Source organism: Suncus etruscus, chromosome 17 (assembly GCF_024139225.1).
Source record: "Suncus etruscus isolate mSunEtr1 chromosome 17, mSunEtr1.pri.cur, whole genome shotgun sequence".
NCBI lineage: Eukaryota > Metazoa > Chordata > Mammalia > Eulipotyphla > Soricidae > Suncus > Suncus etruscus.
In genome coordinates this window covers 31,073,007-31,098,300 of record NC_064864.1, presented here as the reverse complement: position 1 = coordinate 31,098,300, position 25,294 = coordinate 31,073,007, and the positions used below count along the sequence as shown (strand labels likewise).

Genomic DNA, 25,294 nt, shown 5'->3' with positions numbered 1-25,294 from the left:
TGAAAGCAAAGTTATTGAAAATAATGGAAATAAAAAATAAAATGGAATAGAAGAGCAAAAAAGAAAGAAAAGAAAGAAAAAGTATAGTTGTACATGCTAGACACAGAGGGAACCACTTATACTATAACCCAGGGGGTAAAGGAGAGGGATATGGGATGCATGATGGGAACAGAAGTGGAAGGAGGACAACATTGGTAATGGGAATACCCCTGATTCAATGTCACTATGTAACTAAAAAATTACTGTGAAAGATTTGTAATCTACTTTGGTCAAAATAAAAATTTAAAAAAATAAAAATTTGGGGCCGGCGAGGTGGCGCTAGAGGTAAGGTGTCTGCCTTACAAGCGCTAGCCAAGGAAAGACAGCTATTGAGGGGAAGGGAGAGAGAGTACATGAATTTGGCCCTGAACACACTGACACAGAAATACATATGTTCCCTGCAGCAGCATTTGTCCAAACTGATATTGAAAACGTGACTATCCTAATAGATTGAAGATTTTGATTTGAGTTTTAAATGAAGCAGCTACTAGAAGGATAAGAAAACAAGGAAACATTTGTAGGATAACGAGAGCCACCTGATTTCATTGAAGTGTAAATCGAATCTTTCCATCATCAGAGGTTGCAAGGCTGGTCTTAGAGAGAATAGGCCCCAGGACTGCACAGCAGTGTCCTTCAGCTAATGACAGAATGGAAGATGAAGGCATTCCCGTTTCCTTGGCAACAGCCTTGCCTGGCAGGCCTCTGAGCCATGCTCAGTGACAGATGGTGAGAGGAGAGAGATTTGAGTGTTACTATTGTCATGTCATCCTATGCTGCCTTTGAATTGTCAGCTCAAAAAATGGAAGCAGGAAGCTTTTCTCTCTCTGACTTCTCAATAGAGAAGCTAACAGTGGTGGTCATGGTGTGGCCAGCTTTTGGAAGCAAAGAAGACAAACCTAATGAAATATGTTTCTGGGGCAAAAATATTGTCCTAAAAATGATTCCAAGGCAAAATCCTGCTCTTGATTTTTTTCCCTGAAATTTTCTAATTAACAGCTTGGAATGTTAGTGTATGGGAATTATGGATGAAACTGGAGTGAAAGGTCTATGTATTATTGTCCTAAGATCCATATTTTGGACAAGACTTTCATAACAGGACAGATGAGGAGTGATGAGGTAGACTGAGAAAGGAAAATGCTCAAAAACAAAGCCCAGTTATTAGTATCAGTTTAAAAAGCCAATTTGTGATCCCCTTTCAAGTACATCATTGCATATCTTCTGATGGGATTCCAGTTTGCACTTGCATGAGATTTTATTTCTTGCTATGATAGTTATTTCCTTAGGATGTCATGATTTGAGACTTAGCTATTTTCAACCCCTGTATAGAAATTTTTCAGTCTCGTTGCAGAATGTGTAAATCAGATTGATGCTAGATAACCAGTGAGTGATGGTGTGAAGGGAGAACACATGGAACTCAAACTCCTGCATTTCCTCTTTCATAGCTCTACTGCCCATTCTAGTGAGAGACTTTGAGAATCTCTCACAGTGAGGTGAGGGTTAAATGAGAGCAGTGATAAATTGATCTTATACAAGACTGTAACTCAATTGCTTGAGAAATTTTCATTCTTGTCTCACAGGAGTAGAGGGGCATTGGCCTGTGGGATGGCATCGTAACAGCAAGACATTGAAACATTTACATTCTTGTAAACTCATGTTCTCTTCATAACATTCTTGTAAACTCATGTTCTCTTCATAAAATAAATTAAGTTGGTATGTGCTTGCTGAGTTGTTGAAGGCCAACTAGGGTGGCCCAGCAACTACGTTGGCTCAGACTAACTTGGAGACTGGCTCTGAGTTTATTCATCCCAGAGGCAGCTCTCTTTCATTGTCTGTCAGTTCAAATAGCTAAATGAATAATCAGGCAAACAATGCTCTCAGAGTTGGCTGCAGTTGTCTTCATGGTCTAATGATGCATAATTTTATTTCAAGTATATTAAGAGTGATTGTGCTTCTATTGGAGTAACAGGAATATTTGTGATACAAGCTTTACTAAATGTGCATGGCATAATCTGTTTATGTATAAAAGAATATTTACATAAAACATGGTTGATTATTTATAATTGGTGAGCAATTACCATATGTGGCCAAGCATTTGAACTGTTTAAATACAAATTGGTAAGGTACATGCTGGAATTTGAAGACTTACTTTATAAGAATATAAAAGATCTTATTAATATGTTTTCTATTGGTATTATTCCAGGGAAATCAGGGCAATTAGGGATATATTAGGGATAGAGTATATTTCTTTCTTTTTTTTTTTTGGTTGTTTTTTTTTTTTGGGCCACACCCGGCGATGCTCAGGGGTTACTCCTGGCTGTCTGCTCAGAAATAGCTCCTGGCAGGCACGGGGGACCATATGGGACACCGGGATTCGAACCAACCACCTTTGGTCCTGGATCGGCTGCTTGCAAGGCAAACACCGCTGAGCTATCTCTCTGGGCCCAGAGTATATTTCTTAACTACTATATTCTATAAGCATATAAAGAAAACATTATTTTGTAAAAGGTATTTTTAAAATCTTGCTCAGTATAAACTAGAAATCCAGTAATCATTAACATTAACAAAAATAAACACCTATGTTCTCTTCTGACCAAGAATTCTTCAGGGCAGCATGCACTGACTCAGGACACAGCCCCATCTTGGATCAAGAGAACCTTTAGAAAAACAGTGGTAGGGGGCCGGAGAGACAGCATGGAGGTAAGGCGTTTGTCTTGCATACAGAAGGTTGGTGGTTCGAATCCTGGCATCCCATATGGTCCCCTGAGCCTGCCAGGAGCGATTTCTGAGCATAGAGCCAGGAGTAAACCCTGAGCATGGCCGGGTGTGACCCAAAAACCAAAACCAAAACAAAACCAAACAAAACAAAAACAGTGGTAGGGTTTTGGTCCTAGGTCAGAGTTTTTCCTAACGAGTACCAGCAAGACAACGAAGTAAGCAAAGCTTAAAAAGTTCCTGAGCTGCCTTCTTTGACACATTTTCATGATTTTCACCCTAATTTATGCAAACTTTAGCAAGTTATAGATGCATTAGCACTGACTACCACTTTGGAAAAGGACATAGGCAAAACTGTTATTCACTTTGTAATACCAGGAGACTTGAAAGGTACAAATTACATTTGCATACATTTTGTAAATCTCATGCATCACATTGGTAGAAATTGCACTCAAGCAATTCATAAATCTGCTCAGATGATTACTGGGCTCTGCACTGTTCTAGGCATTTGGAGTGGAGGTGTGTGTGGGGAGGGTAGAAAAGAAGAGATTCAAAGGTCAAGAGCTATTATACCACAGTTTATGGCTTTAGGGAAGCAAGTCTCATCAATTGGAAGGTCCTTTAATCTCCTTGGAGCCTCTTCATGGCAGGCAATAAATTACCCCAGCACATAATCTTTATCCTGCATTCCTCATGGCCCCTGGAAGTATTGATTTCTATCAACAATATAGTGCTTTATAATAAATACCAAATTAAAAAATACATTTACATCTTCAAAACCAGACAGTGGCATTCATTTTACTTTAAATTCTTTTAATTTAATATTTGTTTTCACCTAGGTATATCTAGTTCTCAATTCTGTTCTGATGGGTATCAGAGTTTTTGAAAATTAATTTTTATTCAGGGTGTTTGGATACCCATTAGTAGCAGAGTGATGAGTACAAATATTAAAGGAGGGTAGGTGGATAAGATATTTATTGCTCTTAGATATAGACTAATCAGATGCATGAAGTATGATGTGAGGGGAAATTCTTTCTTACAACAGTGTTTTATACAGTACATGTTTCAGTTGATAAAGAGCAAAAGAAAATAATGTGCTGAGACTAATACAGGTTTATTAGTATGATCATGTAGGGAGAATAAAAGAAACTGTACTGTCCTAGGTATGATACAACTGTTTAGGATTTTTTTGGGGGGGGGGCACAACCAGAGGTGCTCAGGGGTTACTTCTAGTTCTGCTCTCAAGAAATCAACTCCTGGAAGGCTCTGGGGACCATATCGGATGTCAGGGATGAAACCTATTTGACCATGTGCAAGGCCAACATCTTATCCATAGTGCTAATACTCTGGTCCTCTTTTATATTTTATTTATTTATATTTTGTTTTTTTTTTTTGGCCACACCCGGTGACGCTCAGGGGTTACTTCTGACTATGCACTCAGAAATCACTCCTGGCTTGGGGGACCATATGGGAATCTGGAAGATCGAACCTTAGTTTGTCCTAAGCTAGCATACCGAAGGCAGACTCCTTACCCTTGCGCCACCGCTCCAGCCCCTCTTTTGTTCTCTCTCTCTCTCTCTCTCTCTCTCTCTCTCTCTCTCTCTCTCTCTCTCTCTCACTTTTATTTTTATTTAAAGAAAATATATCACACAGTTGAGACAATTGATTATAATACATTTGTTTCAAGAAGAACAAAGGCAAAGTTATTTAAAAAAAATAGAAAGACTAACGAGACAGAAGAGAAAGAAAAGGTTCAGTAGCAAGTATATTTTTAAAAATCATTGAATGATCAATTAACTCATTAAAGGCCCAGCAGAAAGTTTAATAAGCTTTTCTTCTTCTTCTTCTTCTTCTTCTTCTTCTTCTTCTTCTTCTTCTTCTTCTTCTTCTTCTTCTTCTTCTTCTTCTTCTTCTTCTTCTTTTTCTTCTTCTTCTTCTTCTTCTTCTTCTTCTTCTTCCTCTTCTTTTTCTTCTTCTTCTTCTTCTTCTTCTTCTTCTTCTTCTTCTTCTCTCTCTCTTCCTCTCTCTCTTTATTTTTTTTAAGGATAAGAGTTAAAGAAGTACAGTAAAAACGGTGTTAGAGTGGCAATTGTTTGCATTGGCCCAGTAAAATATGGGGGACATGGAAAGGAAAAGCCTTGGCCTAAATACAAGGGTATTTTGTATTTTTTTTGAGATTACTAGTACATTTATTTAAGAAATTGATCAGATCTCTGTGGGTATTTTGTATTTTTAAAGGTTTTACTGCTAGATAGTTTGAGATGATGGCCAGAATTCCAGAGGGGTGAACTCTAACAGATTTTAAAGTGATTTGGGATTTAGGTACAAGATTGGGGTTTGACTTGCCATGTGCTTTTATTATTATTATTATTACTATTAATAGAATTTTTTGATATTTAGACCACACCAAGGTGATCAGTGCTGAGTGTGTTTTTGGGAATGAGAGGACAACTGCCAATTCCATCCTGGAAGGTTGTTCCAGAAGTGTTCTGTAGACTATGTGGTGGTGAGGATCAAAGCCAGTGTTTTCAAATGTGAAACATGTGCTACCTTTCCTGACCCTTGCCATGTACTTTTAATCTAATATAGTTCATGGTTAGGAATCTTAGATCTTTCTGCTAATTCTTCATATAGGTTTGATTCATGGGCTTACAGAATTTTAAGATTGTTCAATGTAAAAATAATTTAATCTAAACTTCTCATGCTGTGAGAGCTCAGAAGTAGAGGCCCGTTTTCCTTTAATATTTCTAGGGATGCAAGACATATTACTTCTTGAGGTGAATATCATCTTATACTGTTGATTAGAAAATGTTTCTATGGGCCCGGAGAGATAGCACAGCGGCGTTTGCCTTGCAAACAGCCGGTCCAGGACCAAAGGTGGTTGTTTCGAATCCCAGTGTCCCATATGGTCCCCTGTGCCTGCTAGGAGCTATTTCTGAGCAGACAGCCAGGAATAACCCCTGAGCACTGCTGGGTGTGACCCAAACCACACACACACACACACACACACACACACACACACACACACACATATACACACAAGAAAAGAAAAGAAAAGAAAAACAAAGAAATAGTCTAGGGTAAAGGGTAAAAACAAACAAGAAATGGTATATGCACAGTCCTGTCTCAGTACCTTTCACATAGAAGAAACACAGTATAAGTTTGTTTTCTCTCCCTGAGCTAAGAACAGTTCTCACCAATTGAATTTGGCAGAAAATTGCCAGGATTTACCATATACCAGTTGGCTCCTTTCTACAGTTAATGGCTGCCTGTCTCTCTGCAAACTTAGAGAATTCAGAGAGAAGAACTTGTTTACATCACACTAAATAACTGCAGACTCTGCACTAAGAAATAGATATTTATAAACATACTGTAATAAAGCAGTACAGCACATATTCATGGAGGCATGCCTGATTGAAAGAAAACTTGGCACTTGGTAGGAGGTGTCTGATGCAAGGAAAATTTCTAAAGTTATAAAATAAATAAAAATTACATTCAATCACTTTACCATGAACATCATGCTGTCTTTATTCTTGTTGTAATGCTAGAGCTTTATACATGCAAATACTGTGCTATTACTGAGTAGTTGTCCTCACTTGGGTGTCACTGTAGAAGGTGTGATATTTTTTCTTTGGTTGAGTACTAAATGAAGGACAGTGATTTAAAATTATAAGCCATATTGTCCACTTAAGGTCCAGATTGAAAAATACATACATTTAAGTGCTGGGTTTAGGAATGAAGCAATGGCAGCTTCAAATTCCCAACCATGCTCACTTGCAGGGTTGAGCCATTAAGTGGAAATATTTCAGCTTATCTCCTTTCACCTGCCAAGTATATATAGTTAAATTTATGTAATTAGTTTTAAGTATCATTAAGTAAAAGTAATGATACATGCTTTAAAGGCCATTTAAAATTCAAAATGAATACAGTCCTTGGAATAACCTATATTTTCGGTATATATCTTTAGGGACTTGCTGTTCCTGGTATAACATGAGGATTAAGTAGTTAAGTGATAACATAACTACATCTGCCAGGCTAAATGTGACAGCAGAGCACCTGGTTGAGGAATGAATTTGCCAGGTAAACAGGGCTCCTGATCAAATAGAAGGGTACAGGAAACTCTGCTGTAAACTACTCTGGACTTGGACTATAACTAAGACAGAGATCTTGCCAGGAGAGATTGTAGGTGAACAGCAGAACCTGACTTTTGAGCAAGAAGAATGATGGGCATTCCCTGCTATAGTAAGATTCTTTCCAGACATTCATAAACTTCCACAGAGACCATCCAACCAATATAATCTTAGCCAGAGAGAGCTCTCTGATAACTCTTACCTATTGATCAAACCCAGTAGTCCCCTCCTGAATGTCTCTACTTCAAGTTTTAGACAAACTGAAAACTTAACCAGCCAAACTGAGAGTTGGCAGGAGCAGAGGCAGTTGCAACCCTTTAACATTTTCAAGCCTGAAATGCTGAATATTATTTTGATTTGTCTCCTTAAAAGAAGGGCATGAGGTTGGCAGTAAAGATCTCCAGACAGCTTTGCAGACTTCGACTCTGCCTCTTCGACTCATTCAAAACTATATAGTATGTAGAGGCTCCTCAATGATTTGAATGATCTCAGAACTGATTTGGGATATCGTTCCTTAAAATAACAGTTGAGGAGTTGCAAAATCGGGGGGGGGGGTATAATTTTGGGACCTGCCAGCTTGTACGGAGGAGGTAGGCTGGGTTATGGGCTCACGTGGGTCTCCAGATTCTTTTCTAGGTTCCATCTGTCTAGAAGAGGCTTATTTTATCAGATAGCTTGGTAGGGAGGGAATCAGCTTAAGGATCAACTGAGGTTATTAAAGATTAGGGGTGAACAAAGAGCTCTGAGCACCCCATTCCTTAAGGCTTTGGATGGGAGTTGGTTGCATTGGGCCACATGCCTTGAACTAGTATAAAATCATGTCCTTTGGAATGTCCATTTTCAAACATGTTTATAATCATGGTGCTTAAATAAAGATATTAATGAAAAATTCACTAAAAAAAACCCAAACACTTATCTGTTATCTTCCAAACTACTCAGTAGGGTCCTTTGAGTTACCCTCCCACTCATCACACAAGCAAAGTGAAGTTCAATCATGTTTCAACATGATTTTCAACATCTCACTTCAGATGGGTTCTAGAATAGGCCTGTAGTGTAGGGAATGGGAATTAAGAGTCAAAGGGCAGGAGAGAGAAACCTGGGGTGTTCCAGGCCCACAGATCATCTCCCTTTAACCCCATGATAGTTCTTTTCCAGCAATGCACCCCCTGCCTGAATCCCTCCCTGCATGTTGCATGGGGTGCTGGACTGTCCAAGTGGCATTTGAAATCGCATCTTTCCATCTTGCTAGGTACTAAACCACATTGCCTGCAGGTGCCCAGTGCCTGGCATCAGGGTCCTGGACCTCCATACCACATTTTTAGCTTAAAGATTTTGCCAAACTCCATTGCCATAATAGAGTTAAGGCAGTTCCAGACAGTGTTCGACTTTTCTACCTCCTCTTACTGTAAACAAACAAACAACTGGTCTGATTCTTATGCAAAGGTACTGTAATTTTCAAAGGCTCCAAATATACAACTCTTGCCCCTTACATGAAACAATCTTAGGAAGCTTTCTTGGAACTTTTTACTTTTTGTTCAGAATCATACATCATGCCAAAGTTCCATGGGCTTTCTGATTTGAAAGATTGAGAGCTAGAATTTCACTCTTGGGACTACAGCGATCCTTTCAGATAACCTGAATTCTTTATCCTAATGTCTCAGGCTGGCAATCTTCTATGGGACTCTGTTTGGGAAAGTTCAGTAGCTTGAACTCTGAACCAAACTGATTAGAAAGATAGGAGGAATGTGGTGATGGCACAGGGTTGTTTGCCACTTGCCTTTCCTCTGCACAGAGGGTGGAATTGGAGGCTTTTGCAGGCTTATTGGGGGCTTTTGGAGGAAGGCTAAGGGGGCAATGTAGCTAAGACAATGCCTTGATTTTCTATTTTCCAAGAGTATCCCTCTTTCTCCTTATTTCTAAAAGAAAGCTTGGATTTTCTACAAAATTTGCTAAGTTTTTTGTTGTTGTATTGTTTTGTTTTTGAGACAGATTTGTTGGCACTCAGGGGCCCTGGCTCTACATTCAGAAATCACTCCTAGTGAGCACGGGGACCATATGGGATGCTAGGGTTCAAATCTGGGTTGGCCATGTGCAAGGCGAACGCCCTACCAGCTGTGCTATTGCTTCAGTCCTCAACATTTGTTTAAGTATTTTAAATTTGGAAATTAGCTTTACCATTAAATCCTTAATGACTTCAAAACACCTTTTAAAAAAATGTTCCATTTTTGTCCCTGAAGTGAACAGTCTTTTTACTTGCTTTACTTAAGCACCAGGGTTACAAATTTGTCCATTGTTGGTTTTAAGTCATACAATGTACACCACCTTTCACCAATGCATTCTCCCATCATTTTTTTTATGAATTCAATTATAAGCATACTTATACCACTTCTGCCTCATGGCTGTCAAGTGCAGAAATAATGCCTCGTTGATAGCAAAAGAAGGGACAATTCGTTGAAAACTTCTGGGATGAAGAAGACCAACTCAAGATGTATTTTGGAGCTTGGGGTAATTTGGAAGTGCTAAAGCTGGTTTTAAGAAAAAGAGGAATGGGGTCAGAATGGTTGCACAGCGCTAAGGCATTTGCCTTGCACACAGATGACCTAGCGGTTCAGTCTCTCAGCGTCCCATATGGTCCCCCAAGCCAGGAGCAATTTCTGAACACAGAGCCAGGAGTAACCCGTGAGCATCACTGGGTGATGCCAAAACAAAACAAAACAAAACAAAAAAACACAAAAAAAACCCAAAATAAAATAAAAAGGGAGGAGAAAGAAAGTAGAGAGAGCAAAGAGAGTAAAGAGGTGGGTAGAAAAACATAACAAAGCTAATCCACTGATTTGGGTGGGAGAAGTTTGATGGAAAAATAACTTAATAAATGAAAAAACAAAAGAATAAAATAAAATAGACTTGTATATTTGGTAAAAATTCTAAATCTGGGAGGAAAAAAAATTCTAAATCTATGTTATTTTTCCCTTAGAATTTCCTATTCTCCTCTCTAATCAGACTTTCAACAGATATTCTCTGAGCACCTTCTCTGCATGTTGAAACGTAGTACAATAGACTGTTGTTGCATAGAATATAATTTTTTCCTAATCACGAAGTTCAAAGCAAACTCATTGCAACTCCTGGAGTTATTTTTGTGTCTACAGCTTCGCAGTCAGACAATGAACTTCACCTTTTGTCTGCTTCCTTCATCACCTGGAGCTTAAATGTCATTTCTGCTAGTTGCTTCTCCAAATAGGCACTTTTCCAATGCTCAGAAATGGATGTAGTGGAAGGTCACCACTCTCAATTTCCTTCTTTCATCCTAATTCCTCTGTTTCATAACAAGTCATAACTACAGTGGAAATAATAAGCACCTCTCTGTACCAGGAACCAAGGGTGGCTGATCAGAATTTAAAAAATTGATACACCTCAACAATACTGTTTCTTGGCTTTCCCATTTTTTCAGATGAGAAAATTGAGGTTCCAGAGAAGTTAATAAACCTGCCTTAATTTTAACCATCTCTACTTGAGGTATAAATAGTCTGTGTTAGTTGTGCTTTGAATGTTGAACATTCTGGACAGTTCAGTTTTCTGGGCTTGGGAAATAGCTTCCCTTGCTCTCGTGGTGTCTATGCAGTCTGTATCATAAATCTCACTACTTGTAGTGTAATAATCTCTACTCACTGTTTAGTCTTCTCATTAAAATTGGATATCTTGGGGCGGGAGACAGAGAGTTTAATTGACTGAAGTTCATATTTTGCATGCAGAAAATCTGAGTTCAGTCTTAAGTAATGCATGGTCCCCTAAACACTACTATAAGTGGCCCTAGGATAGGATTGTTGTGGCTCAAATGCCTCCTCACAAAAAGCAAAACCAAATTTACTACCCCTCCAAATTTTGAATATCTCAAGAATAGGAAGTATGCCTTTATAGACCTAAAGCAGTCTGTATGGAACCTCGTTGGTTGTCCTGTGATCTGCTATAATTAGTATCTAAAAGGCCCAAGAAGGCAGGGAGAGGAATTTCTCATCTTCTGAAACCCCTTCTACTGTGGAAGATGAAGTGCATCCTGTATTCTACATCAGACGGCAAGTTGTCCTGTGGTGAATGTTTTGAAGCAGGTTTTAAAAAACCATTTCTTGGGGCCGGGTAGGTGGCGCTGGAGGTAAGGTGTCTGCCTTGCAAGCGCTAGCCAAGGAAGGACCGCGGTTCGATCCCCCGGCGTCCCATATGGTCCCCCCAAGCCAGGGGCGATTTCTGAGCACATAGCCAGGAGTAACCCCTGAGCGTCAAATGGGTGTGGCCCAAAAACCAAAAAAAAAAAAAAAAAAAACCATTTCTTATCATAGTTCTGTTCTTTTTTCTTTTTTTTGATTTTTGGGCCACACCTGTTTAACGCTCAGGGGTTACTCCTGGCTGTGTGCTCAGAAAACGCCCCTGGCTTGGGGGACCATATGGATGCCGGGGGATTGAACAGCGGTCTGTCCTACACTAGTGCTTGCAAGGCAGACACCTTACCTCTAGTGCCACCTTCCCGGGCCCTATAGTTCTGTTCTAAGGAGTCACTGAGACTTTGTGTCTCAGTAGAAGTTTTATGATAATGAAAGTCTATAGAGATCTGGAGGAGGCTCTGGACCCATAAAATAGTGTTCTCAAGTGAATTCATTCTGTCCATATGGAGGGAGGCTATATTCAGATCTTCTAGGAGACTCCATATTTTAGAACCATTTTGACTGGGTGATGATCATTTATCATCCCCTTGTTCTAGCAAGATGGCGGGAATGGTCATACTATGGTAGTTCATTTTCTGTAACAGAAACTCTTCAGGATGGGACTATTGTTGTTTCCACTTTACAGATGACACATTTGGGATATCTCATGGTTGTACTATGAGAAACAGAGAAAATGGAAACCTAGACCTCTCCCTCCCTTTGCTTTGTCGTTGCTTCATTTAGCTCCAGTTGGGAGCAACCTCTTACCTCAGGCTTTTCTTCTGGTGAATTGTTTATAAAATTCTTGGTCCTTGTTTAGTTTATGCCTGCCTAAGCTTGAGTTCAACTTATTACTCCTTTTAAAGGTCATGTAACATATAGTTGACATAGTTGATCATAATACATTTGTTTCCATGAAAGTGGGAGATAAATTATTAAAAGGGAAAGGAAAAGAAACCAAAAAAGGGCCCAAGTCCTTCTGATAGAGGCTCCCCCCGCCCCCCCAAAAAAAGAAACCAAAGAAAGAAAAAGAAAAAGGCGAGTATAGCAACACGAAAATTTGAGAAAATTATCGTATCTCTCGATGAGGTCCTTAAGCTATTTTCAGAAGGTTTAGTAAGCTCTCATTGTTAGTTGATCATTCTGTTACTCTTTTGTTTCTGAACATTAGGCTGCTTCAAATACATATTGTCCAAATTGGTATGTTCCTATGGGGATAACAGTAATATTCTCGACTACATAGTCCAAGAAGTCCAAGAGCTATTGCTAATATTATGGCTACTTGTGAGGCATGTTTTGCAAGGCCTTACAGAAGTACTAGAAGGTGGGGTGAAGGTGCCCACATTCACCAAAAAAGTCCTGGTGATTTCAGCCCAAATACCGGGAGTTGTGGTCAGAATGATGTCTCTACAGAGAGCAATAGATGAGTGGTAAAATCAGGGTCATTATTATTGAAGAGGTAGTTGTGGGTGATAGATGCAGCTAGCATGTTTTTGTTTTTTTTTTTTAAAGAACTTATTTAAAGAGAGTTTTAGAGTCACAAAACATGGTCCTTTATCCACCTCTTAAATTTTTTTTATTTAAACCATTGTGATTTAAAAAGTTATTCATAGTTGGGTTTTATTTTATTATTATTATTATTTTTGGTTTTTGGGTACATCCAGCAACACTCAGCGGTTACTCCTGGCTCTATGCTCAGAAATCGCTCCTGGAAGGCTCAGGGGTCCATATAGGATCCCGGGATTTGAACCACCATCCTTTTGCATGCATGGCAAATGTTTTATCTCCATGATATCTCTCCAGCCTCTTTATAGTTGGGTTTTAGACATATAATGTTTTAGTACCAATTCTGCCACCAATGTCAACCTTATTTCATCAATGTTTCCAGAGTACATCCCATATCCCCACCTCTCCCCAACCCCAGCCTGCCAGCATAACAGGTCCCTTTTTAATTCTGGTTGTTAGAGTCTCATGATTTCATTGTTGTCTTTTACATGGATATTTAGTTCTGTCCTTTCTTTCTTTTTTTTTTTTGTTTTGTTTTGTTTTGTTTTTCAGGCCACACTCATTTGATGCTCAGGGGTTACTCCTGGCTAAGCGCTCAGAAATTGCCCCTGGCTTGGGGGGACTATATGGGACTCTGGGGGATAGAACCGTGGTCGCGATCTTTCCTTGGCTAGCGCTTGCAAGGCAGACACCTTACCTCTAGGCCACCTTGCCGGCCCCTAGTTCTGTCCTTTCTTAATACTGCAATGCACCTGAGACCCCTTGGCCTCTGTCCAATGTCATTTCATATTGTCTTTCTCCTCCTCCACTCAATATCTTTCCATCTCCTTATTATACTCTGGATCATAATGGCCAGGAAAGGGGAGCAGAGAGAAAACATTACTGGATTTCTGGGAGTTTCTGGCAGTGGCCAAGAAGGGAGGTATAGAGTATGGAAAGGGCTTTGTTTAAGTACAACACAGACAGGTGTATGAATTGACAACAAATATAATGGTGGCCACTGCACACACAATTGATCGATCAATTTGCTCCAGCTGTTATTATGACCCATTTAAGTTGACAGGGATGAAACTGATGTGGGGCTGAGAAAGGAAAGGACAGTTCCCAGAACAAATTTAATCCTATCATCTGATTGAAACTTTATCCCAAGTTTCCCAAACTTATATGCCAGACTTTGATCCTAGCCTGTTTTTAAGAGCATAACCTAGAGAAAGTTAAAAGGGGGTTCTTTCCTTGTTCTAAAATAAGGCATTAAGGGGATGCTGAACAAGACTGCTAATTTTTAGCGGTGAACAGCTTCTCCTCTTTGGGTCAGATCCCTAATGTGGCTTCATGATGTGTTGAAAGAGCTAGAGGCCTTTTTGAGTCACGAATTCGACTGCTGATGAGGCTAACTGGGAAAAAGAGTTTCTTCGTGGGGCTGCTATCCATGGAAATATAAGCATAGCCTTTTCCTAAGATGAGGGGTTTTATGATACCTATTCTTTGTCAATTTCACCCAGATACAGTAATTAATTGTTTTCTGAGTCTGTGTACCTTCATGGAATAATTATTTAGCAGCAGTGTGGGCCTTTTCTTCAGGTAAATGAGGTAAATTAAAATATTCAAGCAGAATAATGTGAGGGATAGAGTCAAGCAGATCATACCCCATTTTTGTTTTTAAATGATTGTGTTTTGAGGATCTTTTAAGTGCAGGGTTCAGAAAACCCGATTTCCAGCTGCCCGGCGCAGAGTAATGAAAAAGACTCGAGCCCAGCAATGATGTAAGCAAGTTCCATATATTATTTGACCGGTCAGAGGTCCGAAACGTACCCGTGGCAGAGTAGAGGTTTATGGACCCCGAAACCTTAAGCCAGTCTCTTTTTATACAGAATTTAGACAGGTTGATTCATTCTTATTATCAAAGCACAATCTTAAAAGAAACAGGAATGAGCACTGACGTAGGAGAGCTGCGCCCGGGGTTGTGAGATAAAGGTGATTTCAAATTTCAAGATTTTGGGGCGGGTGGGCCACACAGGAGTGGGAAGCAGGGAGGCTGGGGGGCAGGGTGGCAGCATTTTCAAATCTCGAGGGTGGGTGGGTCACACAGGAGCTCGAGGGCAGGTGGGTCGCACAAAGCTGCGGGAAGCAGGGAGGCTGGCAGCAACTTATGGCTGGAGTTTAATAAATTCATATCATATTTTAAAGCTTTCATTAAAAGTGTGTTTTTCACTTCTTTCATAAGCATGTTTAATGATGCCTTGTCCCTGAGAATTATAGGGGATATCGACAACATGCTTGATTTGTCATTTATTACAGAATAATTTAAAAGTTCTATTAGTATAGATTGGGTCATTATCAGTTTTGATGGTATAGGATTTTTCCTATGTATGCGTAAGAGTGATATTTGAAGAGATCATAGAGATAGGAGAGCACATAGGACACTTGCCTTGTATGGTCTTTACCCAGGGTTGGTTGCCAGCATACCATCTGGCCTCCAACACCCTGCCAGATTACCTCCTCCAAATAAATCCCCAAAGGGTGACATTTTAGAGAACACTTAAGCTTTGAAATGTATCTACTGATAGTGTGTGTGTGTGTGTGTGTGTGTGTGTGTGTGTGTGTGTGTGTGTGTGTTAGGTATCACAGGGCTTGGTTCTGACACATGTCTCAGAAATCTGTGTGAGAGGTGCTAGAAAAATACAGGCGTGAGATGGGGTGGGGAGGAGGGAGATTTGGGACACTGGTAATGGGAATGTTGCACTGGTGATGGGGGGTGTGCTTTACATGACTGAAACACAACCACAATCATGTTTGTAATCAAAGTGTTTAAATAAAATATTATTAAAAAAAAAGAAAAAAGAAAAATATGGCTTTTGGTCTTCCTACAAGGAAAATAATGTGGATGGGACCTAGGGGCCAAGCAATCTCAGGAGCATAAAGTAGAATTAAAAAATGGTCAACCCTAAATACCGAAACCAATGTCAACGACAGGAGAATCAAGAGACTCAAACTATAAAAAGCTATACACAAAATGGACCTGTTACACTAGAAATCTAGGGTGAAAGGGTGGAGGTATAGGCTGCATGCTGGGAACTCTGGTGGAGAGAGGTCAACACTGGTGGTGGACATGGCCCTAATTTACTGTCACTATATAACTTAAATACAACTGTGAAAGACTTGTGATTCACATTTGTCTCAATAAAAAATATGGCTTTTAAAAGAACAAGGAGAAAATGGGCTGTTCCAGGACAGAATTGCCAGTACCAATAGTGAGAAAGGTCTTATGAGTAAGGCTTACACTTGTAAGACAGACTTGTAAGGCAGAGAAATCTGGAGCTGTTATAAAATATGCTGGAGTTATGGTTCTCAAATAGAGTGAGAAACAGGGTATCAGCTCACACAGATGGTGCATGAAGAGAATCATCCTTGTTGCATTAATTATTAATTAATGAGTCCTAGTAGTGGTGGATAGACTACAGGTGCTCACCCTGGCACCTGTAGCCATTTTGGCCCACAGTCTGTGGGTTCAGAATAACGGTGAAGAAATGATCCACAGCAGTCAGATGAAGTTTCAGGAGTCATTTAGCTTTACTACAATTTTCTAACCGCCATGTGCATATCTCACAAGGCTTCTAAGCTAAATATTTTGTTGTTGTTGTTGATAAGGAAATTTTTTTTTATATTTTATTTAAACACCTTGATTACATACATGTATGTGTATGGGTTTCAGTTACGTAAAGAACACCACCCATCACCAGTGCAACATTCCCATCACCAATGTCCCAAATCTCCCTCCTCCCCACCCGACCCCCGCCTGTACTCTAAACAGGCTTTCCATTTCCCTCATACATTCTCATTATTAGGACAGTTCAAAATGTAGTTATTTAAGCAGCCTCCTTCAGATGCCCTCCATCCGTCTTGTTGTCTCTGAATCCATGCTGTCTCTGCTCTTCCTTGCTGCCTCTGCTTTTCCCCTCCCCCCCGAGGCCACTCTTTTTTTGTTTTTTGTTTTTTTTTTTTTGTTTGTTTTTGGGTCACACCTTGCAGCGCTCAGAGGTTCCTGGCTCTATACTCAGAAGTTGCTCCTGGCAGGGTCAGGGGACCATATGTGTTGCTGGGATTCAACCACCGTCTTTCTGCATGCATTTGCCTTACCTCCATGCTATCTCTCCAGCTCCCAGGCCACTCAATTACCAAACCCTCCCAGACCCTCACTAGCCAGGTGAGTTAGGCAGAAAGTTGGGGAGGGGTAACACACACTCTCTTATGTAACTCTCTTGTTTTGTTAGGCAAAGGTGACTCTAGATGCCTTTGAGATGTCCCCCAATGGAATACAAAACAAATGTGTATTTCAGTCTTCACTTAGCCACTTTTTTTTGGCACAATCATGAAAGAAGCAAACACAGGTACCTTGTTGCATTGGAATGAACCTACCACAGCAGGTAGGAACTGAGAAAAAGCTTTGTAAACAGCTGATGATAAGCAATCTCCTTGCCCCAGGCAAAAGCTGAACTTTAAGCTTCTTGTAGGGGAATTCTTACAGATTCTCTGTAAGGGCAAACAACAATTTGAAAAAAAATCTTCTATGTTCAGAAGGCCTAGTGTTTGCTTCTAGCTGCAGTGGTGTCAGGTGTCAGACACTGAGTCTGGAGGGTAGAAGGGGTGAAGCTAGATGAGAAAAGAGACTGATGTGCACATTTCTCACACCTATTTCTAACACTATGTTGTACTGAGGTGGACCTGGAAAGAGCCTGCCTGATGTTAGAAAAGACTGGTACCAAAATGGAAGTGCTTGTATGCTCATAGCTGTAGAATTGACAATGATTTAATTGTCAAAGATGCAAGAAAAAATCCATTTAAGTAACTTTAGAAATAAATAAAGTTATTTCCTGCAGGTACCATCTTCTGTCTAGCTAAAAATATGCAAAAAGCTAACATTTTATTTTTTGCTGTGATGTTCCATTGGCAAAGACAAAGTTGTTATACATAAGTATTGAAAGGCAGGAATTCAAATCTTGATTTAGAATTTGGCAGTGTTTGCAGATCTTTTTATGCCATATCATTATTCTAATGTTAAGAAGACGGGCTTGAGGTAGGAGGCAGGGTATTTTTGTATGTGATTTTTCTAGCAAGCTCTCCTACTAACTTAGAAACTCTCTTATCAATGCCCAGGGATTCTTCCTCCTTATGGTGTGTGCATGTGGAATGGTGGAGGCTTTACAAATGCGAGATTAAGCAACTAATGGGTTAAACAATCTTTTTTGTCACTTACCATGTGTCATGCTCAGAGACTAGGCAGCTGAGAATGTGTGCATGTCCTTCAGCTCTTTAAATAAAATAGTCTTCAGCCTCCACTGGGAATTTTTATTGGCATTGAGCTTTGAGCAATTTATTTTTATAGTTTTTATGTGAAGTGTTTCAAAGCTGAGTAGAGAGAAAAAACACACAGAAAAGACACCAGTTTTTTTCCATGCTCAAGATCTTCATTAATCCACACTTGTTAGTGCTGGGTGTGAAGAACAGTATCCCAAAATAAACCAGGCTGCAAAGAACAGACCTGGATTGTGGTGGATCTGAGAATGAAAGAGTCATCAGAACAGTTTTTTTTTCTTTTTCTTTTTTCCTGTCAGCATCTCTTGCTTTTAGTTATTCACTTTTCCCTGGTCTCAACTCAGGTTTAGAAACTATGAAATTAAGTAAAGGCCTTGGAGACCATGAAGAAATGACTCTGGTTCAGAGGTTCTGGGTGTGAGCCTGTCTGCTGGGGTCTGGGAGAACTTCTTGAGTTTTCTCTGGTTGTCTTAAGAGCCAAGCTTATGATGAGGGGTCTTGTTGGCTGTACATGTTTGCATTTGAAAGGGGCAGATGAGCTCTACATCTACAGAGAGCTGACATTTTCGTCCCTGACAGGGTTCACCCAAGAGACAGTCTGGTTGCATAGAGAAGGGACAGGAATGCAGACTGTTAGATTCTAGAGTCAGAGTTTCCATCTATGTTGTCCACTACTGCTTTTCCTACTTGAACTTCCCCAGAGATCTGCAGTGAGACAAACACTAAACAGGACAGTGAAAGTGGTGTCTGGGAGGCATCAGGGAGAGGGCCAAATACAAGGCTTATAAGCCACATTGGAGATATGACGTGGAGCGTTGCACTAGGCAAAGCAGAGTTAATGACTGGGTTGGGAGGACCAGAGTGGAGCCAGGGCTGCACTGAGGAGCCAAGGCCTGGGGTTACTTGATGGAAAACTCCATAAAGTTGTTTCTTGAGGCCAAGAAGAATAGAAATAATAGCAACCTGGACTTCTGGACTCTGCTTTTGAAATGTCTGCTTGGTAGTTGTACATGTCTGGTCTGATTTGTGAAGTGTATCAAAATGAGGCAGACGCTGCAAGTGCAATGGGTCTGTTACTTTGAGGGAAACAGATAGTGAAAGAGAAACAGTAGGCACAAACACACCAGTGAGAACAGCACATATCAAAAATAGTAAGAACAATCTGTGCTGGTGGGGATGTTGTGAAAAAGGCCTCTTGTCTCCGTCCAACCCCCAGCAAAGGCGAGTGGTAAGGTGTTTGCCTTGCCCATGGCTGACCCAGGAGTCCCATATGGTCTCCCAAGCTAGGACGATTTCTGAGCGCATAGCCAGGAGCAAAACCCTGAGCATCACCGGTGTGGCTCAAAATAAAAAAAGAAAAAGAAAAAAAAAAAAAAGAAAAGAAAAGAAAAGAAAAGAAAAAGGAACTCTTAACCATTGCTGGTGGAAATGTTATCTGGTTCAACCCCTGTGGAAAACTGTATGGAGAGCCATCAGTAAACTTAGAATTGAAATGCCATATGACACAACAATTCCACTTTTGGTTCTTTATCCCCAAGATTTAAAAACATTCAATCAAAAGAACATATGCACACCATTATTTGTTGTTACAATGATTACACTAGGTATGATATAGATTTAATCTAGGTGTACAATGACAGATAAATGGATTATGAAGATATGCCGCATTACAGATGCACAATGGACTACTATGCAGCTGCAGGAATGATGAAATCATGCAATTTGCTGAAACCTGGTTGTAACTGGTGTTGCATAAAATAATTAACGATGGGGCTGGATGGCGGTGGATGGAGGCCTTTGTGCTTAGGCCCCAGCCACGTGGCTTCATTCCCATCCAGCTGGCGGATTCCAGGCCCAGGTAATCGGCGTAATCAAGACTCACTCACAGGCAGGCTTCAGGAAGCATTAACTTTATTCATACCCTATTCACCACATGTGTGTGGCCTATCTCATAACCTTTTAAGCACTAGTTATTCTTGGCCCTGCATCTAAACTCCTTTCAGCCATCTTCCTCAGAGCACCCAGCAGCGCAGAAAGGGCCAAGAGCCAAAAAGCCAAAAAGCCAAAAGGGCTGAATTTCCTTGGTCCCAGCCTTATCTAACATTTCCCAGACCCCTCCCAGGAATGGGAGGGTCTAGCAGGTAAGGTTACACCTATTATCCGGTTCCCAAGACCCCTCCCAGAAAAGGGTGGGTCTAGGGTCTTAAATAGGTACACCCACATTTCCTCCTTTTCTTAATATTTTTATGCACCAACGTAATAGAGTGAAAATTAATATACCAGCCCTTTTCAAAAACATATTTTTGCAAAATATACTTTACACCTGTAACCTAAAACTGTATTAATGCTTTTTTACCAAGCACTATTTCGGAACTTTCATGTTCCTATACTTTTAAACTATATTGGGGGAACTTCATGTTCCTATACCTTTCCTATACACAAGTACTTTAGCATACATGCATAACATACTTTTTTTTTTTTTTTTGGTTTTTGGGCCACACCCTGTGACGCTCAGGGGTTACTCCTGGCTATGCGCTCAGAAGTTGCTCCTGGCTTCTTGGGGGACCATATGGGAAGCCGGGGGATCGAACCGCGGTCCGTCCTAGGCTAGCGCAGGCAAGGCAGGCACCTTACCTCCAGCGCCACCGCCCGGCCCCCACATAACATACATTTTAAAAACAGGCTAAGTACATTAAAATACACAGTAAAACATTTTGCAATTGAAAATATTAACTTTGAAAGACAACAAAACACATTTAAATTATAAAGAAAATGACTAAGACAAAGATGCAGGTGGTTAGAAATTAGATGTTTAAACTGTATTACCTCCCTTTTATTTTTAATTTTTTAACCACTAACTAACTAAAAGTTATCCCATCACCAACTATGAGTGAAATATTACTACCCACTAATTTTCTACACCTAAAACCATAGTTTAGATTAATTTGTCCCACGCTGATCTCACCACGTGGCTTTTGTAAACTTTTAAAGTTCAGATGTTGGTTTGTCCCACGCTGATCTTACCACGTGGCTTTTTTTCGTAGTTTCAGGCTCCGCTGCCGGTTTGTGATCTGGAGCGTGGATTCCAGGTTTTTCGCTTTTCCGGGCAAAGCTGAGCCCAGCCGAGCCGAGCCGCTTGGAGCTTTTTGCCGCTTTTATTCTTCGGGCGCACTTTGGATGTTCAGAGTTCCAAGTGATTTAAACTAAAAGTTCAGTTCGAAATTTCCAAAGTCGAAATTCAAATTCAAGCCGCAGGTCATTTTCAGAAAATCAGTCCATTTTTAATAGTCTTTTTTTTTCTCCTTTTCCAATTTAGACTTTTAATAAGTATTTGAAGAGGCCCAGGTTTTTGTTTTTTGTAACAAAGTTTCAGTTCTGGGCCTGGGCCTGGGCTGGAGGTGATGCAAGCTTTAACCTTTTTCCTTCCAGTTGCCCTTCTGCCCCTAGAAGGGGTTGCGGCCATCTTTGAACATGGCTTCACGTGGCCAAACACTTTGGGCTGACTGCATCTGAACAAAGCGAAAATCAAACAGAAGAGCAGAAATCTCACCATTTTCGCTGTTTTCTTGGGTCCAGGATTCAGGTTAAAGTTCGGAGCGCCAGATGTAGCATGAAATAATTAACGATGGGGCTGGATGGCGGTGGATGGAGGCCTTTGTGCTTAGGCCCCAGCCACGTGGCTTCATTCCCATCCAGCTGGCGGATTCCAGGCCCAGGTAATCGGCGTAATCAAGACTCACTCACAGGCAGGCTTCAGGAAGCATTAACTTTATTCATACCCTATTCACCACATGTGTGTGGCCTATCTCATAACCTTTTAAGCACTAGTTATTCTTGGCCCTGCATCTAAACTCCTTTCAGCCATCTTCCTCAGAGCACCCAGCAGCGCAGAAAGGGCCAAGAGCCAAAAAGCCAAAAAGCCAAAAGGGCTGAATTTCCTTGGTCCCAGCCTTATCTAACATTTCCCAGACCCCTCCCAGGAATGGGAGGGTCTAGCAGGTAAGGTTACACCTATTATCCGGTTCCCAAGACCCCTCCCAGAAAAGGGTGGGTCTAGGGTCTTAAATAGGTACACCCACAACTGGAAGGTATCATGCTGAGTGAAGTACGCCAGAAGAAGAAAGACAAACACAGTATGACCACACTGATCCTTGTATGTTAACTAGTTGTATTAAAAAACATGTTATAGTAAGTAGGAGTGCCTAGCTCATCCTTGACCCCAGAGCCTAGGAAGAAAAGGACATAGAAGAAAAGAAATCAAGGTGAGAAAGGGATGTAACAGATGAACAGGAGTCTAGGTATTGGTTAATTGGGGACTGGAGGAATGGTATACAAAAGAAGAGACTCAAGAACACTGAAAACGTAATATCTAAGCTGAACTGAGTAACTTTAATGTACCTGCCAAGGTGGCAGGTGGAGGGGTGGAGGAGGTTGGTTGGGTGTGGGGGATGACAGTATGGGAGCACTGATAATGGGATTGGTGTTGAAATATTATATGTCTAAAACTTAGCTATCAATAACTTTGTAAACAATGATTCTTTAATTCAATAAAATAAAGAAAAAAGAAGCAGCAAGAGCAGGGAGAGAGGTGGATTTAACCTGGGAAAGGAAAGCAGCAATTCCTGCCAGAATCAACTGGACATATTGCCATCCTTTATTTCATTTAACACATACAACTTATGTACCCCACTTTATGAAAAGAGAAATTAAAGCAAAAATTGGGGTGCGGCAATTAAGGTCATTTACTATTTGGATTTAAGTTTAGGCCTGCAATTTCTGTGTACTACTAATTAGAAATATGTTTAAAAACAACAGTGATAGAACAGAACTTCTAGAATCATGAAGAAAGACTTCATCATAGGCTCTATTCTTTGACCTGTGCAGAGACCAAGATCTCTAGATACAGAGGTCTGATTTTATCATCCATGACAGAGCAGAAGTTTTCCATACACCACAAAAATACCTAGGGGAGAGTAAATGAACATGTATAGAGGTGGTAGTTATTCCCATGACATATACTTCAAGGATGGAGAAACCCTGTATCTCTTAGGCCAAGGGAATTCCCTTTCTAATTTCCCCAATATTTAATGTGCCTATGCAGAAGAAAAAAAGAGCATCACAAAATAATTTTTATTGGTTTTGTTATTATTGTTGTTTTCTTTTTTTGTGCATTGTTTTGTTTTTATTTTAGGACTATGGTAATTGTGTGGTGGCTGTCTTTATTGCTGTGGTGCTTTTTTTGGATTTTCTGTTTGATTTTTCTTTTTGTATTGTGGTGTTTCTCTTCCTTTTTTCCTTTCTTCTCTCAAATTGATATTTATACCTCTAGAAAGACTCCCCCCGTTTTTTGCTTGTTTGATTTTTACCCCATTTTATTTTTTTCTTTTCTTCAAAAAGAACTACACAACTTGAACCATCTTGTTCCATCTCTCAAATTGAGGGGGAAATAATGGAGGGTTCCATGACCAAACAGTTGTATGATCACTAAGTAGTAATAAAAATGATCGGACTTAAACATAAAATCCAAAGCCAATGACAACAGAATCGATACCCATTCTACAACAAGCTAGACACAGAGGGGACCACTTATACTAGCAGCCCAGGGTGGGGGATAAGGGAGAAAGATATGGGATGCATGCTGGGAATGGGTGTGGAGGGAGGACAGCTTCAGTGGTGGGAATTTCCCTGATTCAATGTCAATATGTACCTAAAATATTACTGTCAAAGATTTGTAATCCACTTTGGTCAAAACAAAAATTATTATTATAATAAAAGAAAAGAAGAAAGAAGAAATATGTTTAAAAAGGCCACCAAGGAGTGTCAGGGACTTTGATAAAGCACTAAAATTTTATTTTTGCAGTTTAACAGGAATTTAGGGATTTCAGAGTTCATGTCTACTACATGTTCATTTAGCCTCTGTGGAAAATCTTCCTTCTAAGGACAGCCTTCTTTCAGGACAACCATCTATGCGAGATGATGCTATCTACACTGTTTAAACTCTTGCCTGTGAAAAGCTGACCATGTGTAGAAGTTCCAATGTTAGACTCTGAGGAACAAAAGGAGATAGGACACATGAAGAAGGAGTAGAACTTTAACACTGGAACTAGTGTGACTTACCTAGAGGGCTACTGGGATGTGGATGGAAGTTGAGATCTCTGATTGAGAGAGGGCACCTACAAGCGAATCCTCACAAGCCTGGACAGAAGGAAGCATGGTATTTGGTACTAGTTTAGTTCAAGGATACCCCCTGACGGCTGAGGGCATAGGACTATCTCATCATGGCGGATCTGTATACATCACAGTGATTCCGAACAGGATCAAAGCCTTTCTCAGCTATATTGGAGAAAAATATGTTCACAAAACCAATGTATTGAGGCAACATCTCTATCCTCAATTCTGTTGAAACTAACAACCCTAACTGAAAATGCTTCAACTGACCGAGTAGCCAACTGAACTAATATTTTGGTATAGGCAAGTAACTTCTAGAATAATCTGTAATAATTCTATCATCAGCCAATATCTCATGAACAATCTTTTTCCTGGATCTTTTGAAGCCCATTTTAGGTACCAGTCATTGTCCCTAGAGAACACAATCCTGTGGGCACAATTCAGAGAGTCGATGATGCCGTTACAAAGCTACGTTAGTAGCTGAGGGCTTGCTCAGGGCAGTGGACTAGGCTTCCCTTAGCACATCTAAAGATGGTTTGATAGTGAGTGCTGTAGTATCTTGAAAGACCAACAGGGCAGTCACTGAGCAGAATGAATCTGAATGGGGCTGGTTGCTGCTGCAGCTCCAGTGCGCAGACTCACAGAGAACATGGGGATTGGACAGAACTTGAGGCTTCAGGCTCCCGCGAGAACTTAACTGGCAAGGTAGGCTGGGGAGCTGGGCGGTTAAGTTGGGGATCAGGCAAAGACCTGGGAGGCCAGGTGAGGAAAAATGGTCCCAAGGCTCAGAGGGACAGGGGGCTAAAGATTAGAGAGTGCCGTCTGGGGCCTGTACAGCTTTCTGTAGAGGAAGGTGCCACAGATACACAGGGGCCCAAAGAGGGGCCCAAAGAGGGGCCCAAAGGTGGGCCCTAGTGGTAGGACACAGTGGGCCATAGCACAGAGGACCCCTAATCCTGGGGAAGAGACCACGATGGGCTGGATGATTCTTGTCGGTCCTGTGACGGTTGCTGTGTTTGACAGGTTTGGGCACAGGAAACACCTCTACTCGTTGAGGATCATGGATAGGATCCATCTTAACCCTCTTTGAGGATGATGGATAGGATTGATCAGAAGTCAAAACTAGGTACTAAGAGGTGGGCTCTGCTGACCCCTAAATCAAGACGCCAAGGACCAGTGGCCGGTGGAGGGAACCTAGAGGGAAAAAAGGGGGCTTAGTGCAGCAGCTGTATT

The 25,294-nt window shown here is 40.6% G+C and overlaps 1 protein-coding gene across 1 annotated transcript in view; it reads left to right on the top strand.

The window, feature by feature from the left end:
• Positions 1 to 24,545, top strand: part of FRMPD2 (FERM and PDZ domain containing 2) — a 30,832-nt gene extending 6,287 nt beyond the window's left edge. Inside the window, 6 exon segments of the mRNA XM_049790393.1 lie at positions 617 to 745; positions 748 to 777; positions 2,623 to 2,709; positions 2,989 to 3,093; positions 3,096 to 3,141; positions 24,458 to 24,545. Of these exon segments, the coding sequence (XP_049646350.1) occupies positions 617 to 745; positions 748 to 777; positions 2,623 to 2,709; positions 2,989 to 3,093; positions 3,096 to 3,141; positions 24,458 to 24,545 (485 nt within the window).
• Positions 24,546 to 25,294: the final 749 nt, after the last annotated feature.